Genomic DNA, 10,627 nt, shown 5'->3' on the forward strand with positions numbered 1-10,627 from the left:
TTCCTATGGGCATTGTGGATGCCTTGGTTTGTATTACTAGAGATCTTTGTGGGAGAGGTACAGTTCTGAAAGAGGTATGCAGCATGTCAGGCCTGAGCATTCATAATCTTTGGGTGGTGCGTTGGGGCTTTTGAGCTTTTGACTCCCTCAACCACCCTATGGAGTGAGCTTATTTGCTCTAAACTTGGGACCTTTCATCCTTGGCATACTCATCTTTGGAAGTCTTTCTCCCCACTCGTACATTGCATCAGCAAGGTTCTCATCTCCTCCTGCTAGGACCTCCTCAAGTTATTGGGACGAATAGGGATACATATACCATTAGTGATCCTTGGATCCTCTCCATCCCTATCTCCCATAAACTTACGTTTGTTAACTCTCATATCTCTTTTGGTTGCAAGTCCCTTATTTCTTGCAGCTCTTGGAATATGGAGCATTTGCTATCATGATTTGGGCCCGTCTCCCCTGCCTGCCATCCTTTTTCCCCGATTATTAGGTCTGGACCAAGGATCAGTTGGGCCGAGTTAGAGCTATGTCAGCCTATTTGTCTTTGATTCCCCATTGCATCTCCACTCATTTTGTGCTCCGGGTCCTTTGGAGCTTTTATCTGGTTATGCCATTCATTACTCGTTGTTAAGATCTTCCTTTGGTAAACCCTCTATAACTGCCTCCCTACCAATGTTCATCTCTTACTACGGCATGCCCCTCTTGATGTTAATGTTTGTTGTCGTTGGTGTCTGGTTGAACCTGAGGACCCTTCCCATTTCTTTATCTGTTTTGCCCCCAATCTATTTGTAGTTGGGTTGTTATCATTTAAATTCAACTTTGCCTCTCGTTCACTACTGACTGGGTTGAAAGCGGCAGGCTTGAGGAAGGTAGTAACCAGGAACCCAAGCTGGGGGCTTTCGTGCCCTTTTGGCAGGTGTGGTTTAAGGCGAGGAATATGGTGTGTTTCACTAATCAGTTCACATTTAACTCGATTTATTTTGCTAGATGATTATTGTCAATGTTAAATGGCCCCCTCCCCCTCCGGGCTGATGCAAGCTCGACTCCGATGGGGCTTATGCCTCTGGTGCATCGGTGGGTGGGATCAGGTTCCTGATTCACAATGCTATTGAAGTCTTATTTTTGCAGGTGCGAATCGAATTCCTTGTTCTAGTGATATCCAAGCTAAGGTTTCAGCTCTTCGCCTTGGGTTGCTTGCATGTGTCGTCTCAAGTTGCCTCTGATTGATGTGGAATCAGATTCCCTCACCTTAGTCAACTGGCTCACCCATAACACTTTATGAATTCCCCTGGCTAATCTGCCCTCCTCTCTTTCTAAGACTGATGGGCCCCCCCTCCGTCAATTCTCAAACTTATTGCTTAGTCATGTATATCGTTGTTCTGGTCCTTCTTTCTACTACGTTTATTTTTACTGAAAAAAATAACCTATGTGAATTGAAACGATATACTCACTATTGCTAGCTCTAAGTTTAATAGCTTGAGATGTTGGCGTGGTTGTGTTCTATTAATAGCTTAAGATGTTGGCATGGTTTTGTGTTCTGTTATGCGACGTACACCCGCAAATAAATAGCAAGCACGTATACGAACTAATATATACTATTATGTTCAAACCTAATCAAACCATCTTTTACTATGTTTTGATGGTAGGCTTGTTTCAATGGTTAGACTTTCTCAACCCTTGAACAAAATTAGGAACATAGTTAATAATTCTGCTCTCTTAGATTCATGAGATAGCTTTCTAACTTTTAAATCTTTTGTTGTGCTTGGTTTTGTGTTCCTAACAAAAAGAAACTTGCAAAGGAAACACATCAAATAGATGGTCACATGTACATAAACCATAGGTGGCGACCTTGGTCTTTCAAAAACACTATTTTTTATCACAAACACATCAAAGCAGGCTTCGAGACCCAACAATGTTCGAGAGGGTGGTGTAAATACCGTTGATAGGGGCCGTTGTTAGGATCGTCCTTTTGATCCACCTAGGTTAGCCATGATACAAGATCCAACAAGGGTTGATGACTTGTTGGATGCGAGCTCCTTTCTCTGTAGTACATCAAGGCTTCTCATCAGCGCACCTAATCAGTGAATTGGTCGAATAATGTGTAAAGAGAGCAAAATGAACAGCCAGTGGCATGTAAGCCCACTGATAATTATTTATATACACGAGATAATTGTGGGTTGACAACTTCTAGCAACCATAGAGAGTTAATGTAATTCAGGAGAAAAAAAAGGAAGAAAAGGATGGGATTATGCCTATTGCCAGATGAAACAAAGGGGCACGACGCATAGCAGTCAATGATCATAATAGTAACGCGAGCGTCGCCTCCCATATCTCTCCCTGTTTGAGTAAACAAAAGACTATTAGAAAGAGTTGTCAGAGATCACTTAAAGTGTATAACTGTATTTCTGTATAAAAGTAACATAAAAGAAAGAATTTGTATTTATGTAGAAAATTCTGTCTTTCCTCTTTACAGGAGAAATATTTATGATTTTTATCCTTTTCACTTTTCAATCATATCATCAGAAGTCAGAACCATATTCCTTTTCACTTGATTATTAGCTGATCCAAACAACTATGCAAAGCATGCAGTTCAACCAAAAGAGAGCCTGTATCATTTGACTGGAATAACACTTTTTCCCCAAAATAAAGTCTATAGAGGAATACCAGTTGAGAAATAAAACGTACCTGTAATGGTTAGTAATTCTCCCAGATGTTGCAGCAACGCTGCCTGGTCCTACAAAATCATCATCAATTTCATCAAATCCATAGTCCCTTATATCTACAGATCTTGTGGGACCACCGTCAATATTTGAATTATCAGAACTTGATCGGTTGCTATTTCTCCTTTCGCTTTCTCTTCCTTCATTTCTTCTTGACCTCCTCCGATTTCTTGAAGACCTTGCAAAAACCTTATAGAAAATACAAGAGGTCCACCACTTCCCCCTGACCCTATGGAAATCTTCGTACTCATCTCCAGTCTCATCATCTCCATAGTCAATGACATAGTCCCCCAACACCACCCCATGAGGTACTTCGGCATGTATAGTGCTCAAAACATCTATGATATCAGATGACTGCTGGAAATTTTCCCAATCAAGTTGTCTAGCAGGGTCTATTTCCGATGGGTGCGAATTGGGATGCTTTAATTGAGTGTGCTTTTCGAGCTCAAAAAAATTGCCGACATATGAGCACTGTTTCTCTTCACAGCATCGTTTCTTCATATTAAGATGCACGCGGGCCTCATCAATGACAACCCACCCTATTACATCTCCTCTACACAGTGGACAGCTTGGTTGGTTGTTTGGGTTTGATGGAATCAAATGAATGCTTTCCAAAGATGTTATATTAGTAGTTGAAGAAACCTTCACAGTAGCAGGAAGCCCATGTGCACTCTTGAATCGCTCAAGACAGTTTGAACGTGTCTGATCAGTATCGCATATAAATGGTCGACACCCCTTGTCATATGATGAGCAAATGAGAAGGACCCCATTGTGAGGGAAATCCAAACAGATTGGGCAAGTTACATCCTCCCAGTTGCTATCAACCTGGATATTCAGTTCCAAAGAATTTGACTTGATCCACCTCTTAGACAAATTGCCGAAAGCCATATCAAAGCTTTCCCAAGTAAACATTAGGGCCAATAATAAGTAGGTTTTGGCAGAATGCCTGTAATGACCTGCATATAACAATGAAAGTTGGCTTTGTATCGATACTTTGGTATTCTAGAAATAAGAAGATATTTGAGAAAATATAATAGAAGGTCTAACGGCTTAAACACTATTTAAAAGAAAATTCAGAAATTTACTTAACACAGATGCTGCATTTGAGAACTTTAAGGACTGTAAGACAACAATGAGAACTTGTAGATATATGACTTCCATAGTCATCCTAAATTTTAGATCTAGCATTCCATTCTCTCACTGAAACATTATGTCTAGGTAATTTTACACTCAATATGTTGAATGTATAACAACATAGCTCCATATGTTGCAGATAAGACTAACAATAGGCAGAACATGGAGGGGTAAGGGAGCATAGTCTGCTCTCTCTCAGCTTTATAAGAGCATGGGTACTGCCTTTAACATTTCATAGTGGATCAGGAACCCATAATGTTGCCATAAATTTGCCCATGAGACTAGCCACAACCTGTGGGAGGTGAGGGGGCATACTTTGCTTCCTGTCAGCTCTTATACGAGGTTACTTGTCTTTTATGTTATATAGTGGATTAAAAACCTACAATGGTTCCATAAATTTGTCCATTTCTATATTTCACAATCTACAGTTGGGGTTCATTCTGCTATCCATTCTCTTAGAATATACCTTCATACATTTAAGTAATTAATCAATTAGTGCAAAATATTATAATGGCAAACTCGTGGATATAAAACATTTAAGTATATATGATGTACAATCCAGGAATTACATATGATCAAGAAATTGAAGATTCACATGAAAAGAAGCAAAAATTCCAAATTCAACATTTATCTCACCAAATCAGGGTTGGATTGAACCGCAAGCGAGCCAACTAGAAGGGAAGGTGAGGTCGGTTAGTCAGGTAAATAATATTGCTACAGTGCTGGATGAGCAGTACTTTGCTACAGCAATTTTTGCTATAGTGATCTTGTCTGGACAAGCTAATTAGTGTTCGAACAACAAGAACAGAACACCTAATGTATTTCAACTGATGTCCTAAAGGCACTTAAAAAGGCATCCGGTCAGTGTGCACAGGATTAGAAATGTGATTTCTGAAACCTATTCAAACTTGGATTTTTCTTTAGTGGATTCTCCTAATTCGAAGCAAAAATATTATTCACCTCTATAAGTGATAGTCTTAGAGAAAGGGATCCAAGTCATGTGAATAGTAAATTATCTAATTCTAAAATCTCTAATGGAACATATGTCATATCAACTATGGTTTGAAGGATCGGCTGATCCCGATCTAAACAAGATCCAATCAATTGATTGGGATCAGGTGGGATCAACCGATCCCAATCTAGATGGGCCGGTCTTGATCTAAATTTCCTTCTCCTTCATTAGTTTCTCTTTCTCTCTCCCTACCAATAGCTATTGCTTCTTTGACACAGGAATCCAGCTTTCGCAAATTCCACCAAGGCAGATCCAACTCTAATGACCTTTGCTATATGATTTTTATTTCTCTCTATCTTCTCTTATTCTTCCCTATACTTTTTTTTCCTCTCCACTACAGCAGAATTTTTCCTTTTTTTTTCTTTCTATTTCTTTCACTCTCTCTCCCCTTCGTTGCAACAGTTTTGAGTAATTTAGTACCTTTTTTATTTTTAGACTTCATATGTAAGTAATTCTTATTTTCTTAGTTTTGTCATTTTTTAATCAAAATTTAGAAATTTTCCTACATTTTCAAATAATATTTATAAATTATGTAATGAAAAATAGTTTAATCCGATTTAAGCAATCAATACAGCTGATTTAGCCGATACAATTGATACATATAATTTTTTTTGGGAGGCCAATCCCGATCCTAATTTTTTGAACCTTGCTATCAACTTTAAGAAGAGTTATTATCATGTATCTAGGAGCTAAAGCTACAATTATTGATCTTCAATAGTACCAGATGAGCTGAATCGACATTGTCTTCATCGTCATTTACCACCACATCGACAATTGTGCTTGAGGTTGATCCATTGCTCGAATGGTTACCAAATAGAGGATTACTACTTTATAAGGATAGTTAATTAGGTGATTCATGTTCACGCAATTACTTAAACACTATGATATTGAAGTATCGAAAGGGGTTGTAAGTAAATATTATTTCTATTGCTTGGTGAAATAAATCAATCAGCTTTAGAGGGGTCTATGATTTTTTCTTCTTTATGCAAAAGAGGTTTTCCACGTTAAAAATAGAAAAAAAAATGTGTTGTGTTGTGTTTCCTTTTATTACTCTTACTCAGACTTTTATTCACCGACTTGAGTTCGATTTTTATAGTTATAGCATTCGGATTTTCTTTTTCCTATTTGGTTCCGGTTTTCTGAAAAAGATTCTTAATCAGTTTTTCTAAACCTAATAGAATACAGTTTTCTTAAACCAATTCAGATTTAGACTTTTATTTTCATATCGTTAAATCTAATTGGTCTAGGAATCCTCTCTCACGAAAATTTTCTAATCTTATTAGTTTTTCTTGCATCCATAGTTTAAGTTCTAGTAATTTCCTACGCCAAACAGTCCATTGATTGACTGATTATGAATAATCCAAAATTTGTACAATTTGCTAAGGGAATGGTTCTCCAATAAAGAGCTTGATTCTTCTATAGTTATGCAACTGATCTTTACATATAAAAGGTAAGTCCTATACCATGCATGCAACATAGTGCGAGCAAGATCTTCTCAAGTGTTATCAATTGCTCATTGGAGTACAATTCTTCCACAAATCAAGTGCTCATGCTAATCTGGATAGACTTCTCCCATTTCCCATTTCCCATTTCTTCTGAGTCTCGAAGTGATATTAATATTATGTGTGAGAACAAACTAAACACTTCCTTCATTTACTAATTAAGTCTCCTTTATCCCCCTCAATCCTCCTGCTTGGCAATCTCATCTGTTTTATTATCTAGAATTATCTGAAACGGATACCTGGACAATTCATTCCTAGCTCAAATTTCAATTTTAGTGATGGAAATTATAAATAGCCAGATGTGAGCTACAAGATACAGACTTATGTAGAAACTATTCAATTTTAAATACCTGTTAGAAATAATTCTGCATTTAGTATGAAAAGAAAAGTATAATTCAATTACTAATTTGGAATCATTTGATGTTTCAAAACAAGGTTTCAAACCCATGCTTCTGTACATTAAGCATTTTAAACTTAGTTCATCATCTCCAAGAGCTTACATTTTGCATCTAGAATATATATACATACATAGAGAGCGAGTGAACACAGACAAAGTGAGCTGAATTAGAGTTCAATCAAAAAAGCTTGAAAGACAATCTTGTTAACACAGAACAGAAGATGCAAATGCTTTGCCAATTTATAACTTATATGTTAAGCTAGAGAAGAAGCATACATTTAGTTACATGATGCATCATGTTAAATGATTTATACAAAAGACAGCAACCTTAGTATGACTTTCTATCTCTTGCTGCTTTCTCATCTCCTATACAAATGCATATATAGTTACATACATATAGTAAGGTAGAACATTCTCTATGTAATAGAAATAAGGAGTCCCAATGAACAAAGTCTCCACCAATTTGGAGATAGGAATTAGGAAAAGAAGACTTCTACATGACTCCAACCTAGACAAGTAGAATGCATAGGAAAGTGACAACTGTCAAACAGAGTGTATATAAGCAACCAAACAGAGGTACATTACTGACACCTATTTGCGTATATGTGTATGCAAATGTGTGTGTGTGTGTGCACGCGCATCGTTGGGTGGGGGGTGGTACATGTGCATATGCAAGCAAGTGTAATATGCATATGCATACTGATGGTAGTCACAACACCAGGCACGAGGTGTGTAAGTAGCACACTCCAATGCTAAGTGTCAACCGGTGCTGATATTGTGGAGCCTATTTGACAAAAAGACGGATTCTTTATTGTTTCATGTTTTATTTCTATTTGATGACTAAATGGTTATATTAAGCGGACAAATCACTAATGTGCATATTGGAGTCAATTCGTGAATTAACTTCCTTATAACACCATGGTTCAAGTTTCGAGCAATCTCACGTAGAACTATCCTTATCTCTTCTCTCTCTTCTCTCTCTCTCTCTTCTTTCTTTATTTTTTTATTTTTTCTCTCTCTGGTGCCCCATCTCTCATTTATTTTTCTCTCTCTAGTGTCTCCCTCTCTTTCTTTCATCCGATCTCTTCCTCCCTCTCTTTCTCTCTTTTAACCTCTATTACTACAACAAAAAATCTGCTGCAGTAACATTGTGATATAGAGAGATAGAATAGAGAGATGAGAGATAGAATGAAGAGTGAGAGGAGGAAGAGATTGAGAGGGAGAACCAGAGAGACAAGAAGGGAGAGAAGAAATAAAAAAAAAGAATCAAAGAAAAAAAATTGCCTTGCGGCTGTAAGAGAGAAAGAAAGGAGGAGGAAGGAGAGAGAAGAAATGAAAAAAATAAAATTTTCCTTGTAGCAATAAGAGAGAGGAAGAGAGAGAGAAAGGAATTGATAGAGAAGAAAGAAAAAAGAGAGAAAAAAAAATAAATTTGCCTTGACAATAATAGAAAGAGGGAAAAACAAGGGATAGACAATTCGGTATTCATAAATTTTTGAGTAAGTTAATGCATCTTTTAGGTTTTGTGCTTCATATGTCAATAATTATTATTTTCTTATTTTATTATTATTTTTTAAGTTTTACAAATTTTTAAATATTATTAAATAAAATTTAGAATTTTGTGTAATTAAAAAATAATCCGATCCGATACGAACAATCAATGTATCATTTTTCTAAATGACCGATCCCGATACTGAGTTTTGAAACCTCGTATAAAACCTCTCATTTTCTATTGTTGATAAGGTGTGATATGGGTGTGATATCATATTGGCATGAGACCAATCTTAGGAGTTCTTCCTACCACAATGAGTCTCAGCTTGTGATTTTGCTATTTCCCCAGAAAATGACTTGATTGTTCAATAATATTTCTCAACTTCTCCTTTCTATTCTTCATATTTGAGATTCTTTTTAAACTTACGGATAACTAAACAAATACTTTTCTTATTCTAAGAAGAAATACTTAGAGGTTCATCCAATTAGAGGACAAATGTAGGACTACTACAAAACTATCAAACATCCATCTTTTCTCTAGCACTAGATAATCCATTTTTCTAGATCTCAATCCACCAAGTACTATGCTACAATAGTTATACAACATCCTAAGCTCTTAAAGAGAATGATAATCTAGTGGCAGAAAAACACTATGCAATGAAATACACTCAGTGACAGCTCACCATAAGATATTCAAATGTGAGTCCTAGGATAATCAATGTAAGATCATATTTAATCAAAGCAATAAATGGTACACAACCCCTTTGAAATTACCTAAATGCCAAAACCAGGCCAATCTAAACACAACCTATGATGACAATTAACAAATACTAGTGAGCACAGATAGACTTCAACCTTGCAACTTAATCACTTCGTGTCCTTATATTTGATAATTTTCCATCTCTCATTAAATGCAGCCTAAGATATTGCAATCTTATATGGTTATGCCTGAATTTGGCCTCCTGGCATCCTGAGATAACTACATCATTGCTAGTAACATCTCATCCATAATATCAGGACTCTTGAATATGTCAACAAGGGATGTCAATGAATGGGATTAGGCAAAGCAAATGGGGAAAAAGTTCAACAGATCCAACCAGGTGATTCAGCAAAAGTTAGGTTGTGACCTGGCTCATTTGTGTCCACTTCCTTTCTTGCTCAGATTCATATATCTGCTTTTATAGCTCTTCCTTCCCATTTAATCTTCCTTCCTATTAAATTGTATAAACAGGTATAAGATGATGAGGAAACTTTATCCACATTCTATATCCTTACACTCCAAAGTATCTCCTAGAGCAAGCTAAAGTTAAATCCAAGCACATTAGCTCCATATAACGTCAGACCTACATCATCCTAAAAGCCAAACTCACAATATCTTTCTATAAAACTCATCAAAAAAAGTGTCCTGAATCAGACATTCTTTTACTAAATAGTACCATAGATATGGCAAAAGGCCAATCTTCTTATCAGAATTATAAACATACCGAGTGCCTTGTTTGTTTAACACGCAACAAGAACAAAATACATCATGCATGATGCACTACCCTAGGTCAAAGGAACAATTAGAAACATCATCCCATAACTCTTAAGCTTGGAAAGAAGTCCACCTTTTCTTCATTTCCCAAGAATCACACAACAGAATTGAATCTACAATTCTACATAACATCACTCAGATCCAGAAGAAATTAATAAACGCCAACACCCCCACCCCCCACCCCAATTTAAGAAAAGAAAATTTCAACCTGACTGCTAAAAAAACCAAAAGGAAAAAAAAAAGAAAAAAAAAAGAAAAGAACTAAAGCACGCAAGAATTAGTTCCCCTCAAATCTCGAACTATCAGAATTAGGAACCCTAAAACCCGCAGTGGAACGATCACCAATCAAAGAATGATCACCAAAACTTCACATAAGATAACAGAAGCAAAAATTGGAGACCAAAAAGAGTAGTTTACGATCAAAACCTTGATTCCTCCGGAAGATTCCGGGGCCTCCGGAGCGGAAAGGTGGAGAAAGAATCGAAACCCTAACCCTAATCGATCTCCTTCGGCGTGCGACAAAGGGAAAGAAGAGGAGACGAGGACTCTAGAGAGAGCCTTCTCTTTTCTAGCTTTTAGTTTGTTCTTTAATGATAGTGACAGAGCCTAATGCTTAGTGTCGCAATAACTACCCAATATCACTAGTGGTTGACATAGAGTTCGCACGTGTAAGAGAACGAAGCATCAACATATAGGGTACGTTCTTCGTACGCGTAGAGATAACCTCGTAAAGAGGAGGAGGAGGTCAGAGGAGAAAGAGAATGCTGCGGTGCGGGGAAGGCGGCCCCAAAAGTCGTTTTTTTGTTAACAAATCTTATCGTTTTAATTTATTAA

The 10,627-nt window shown here is 37.0% G+C and overlaps 1 protein-coding gene across 3 annotated transcripts; it reads right to left on the minus strand.

Moving 5' to 3' along the window:
- Positions 1-1,794: 1,794 nt before the first annotated feature.
- On the minus strand, positions 1,795-10,378 carry LOC140774304 (uncharacterized). 3 transcript variants are annotated; one of them, XM_073117243.1, is made up of 4 exons: positions 10,220-10,378; positions 2,689-3,679; positions 2,256-2,340; positions 1,795-2,045 (listed from the first exon to the last, which is right to left on the minus strand). In XM_073117243.1, the coding sequence occupies exons 2-3, from the start codon at positions 3,633-3,635 to the stop codon at positions 2,295-2,297; spliced, it is 993 nt and encodes a 330-aa protein (XP_072973344.1). In that variant the 5' UTR covers positions 3,636-3,679; positions 10,220-10,378; the 3' UTR covers positions 1,795-2,045; positions 2,256-2,294. The 3 variants fall into 3 exon arrangements, with proteins under 3 accessions (XP_072973344.1, XP_072973343.1, XP_072973342.1); XM_073117242.1 differs by adding an exon at positions 9,387-9,470 and having other exon boundaries at positions 1,795-2,340; positions 10,220-10,355; XM_073117241.1 differs by having other exon boundaries at positions 1,795-2,340.
- Positions 10,379-10,627: the final 249 nt, after the last annotated feature.

Source organism: Typha angustifolia, chromosome 13 (genome assembly GCF_048772165.1).
Source record: "Typha angustifolia cultivar Huaian chromosome 13, ASM4877216v1, whole genome shotgun sequence".
Lineage (NCBI taxonomy): Eukaryota > Viridiplantae > Streptophyta > Magnoliopsida > Poales > Typhaceae > Typha > Typha angustifolia.

Bases quoted from the DNA above. Each gene is read 5' to 3' on its own strand.
- LOC140774304 (XM_073117243.1), bottom strand. From the start codon at position 3,635: ATGTTTACTTGGGAAAGCTTTGATATGGCTTTCGGCAATTTGTCTAAG. The intron at 2,341-2,688 runs GTACGTTTTATT...TTACTCAAACAG, and splicing joins AGAATTACTAACCATTACAG to GGAGAGATATGGGAGGCGAC.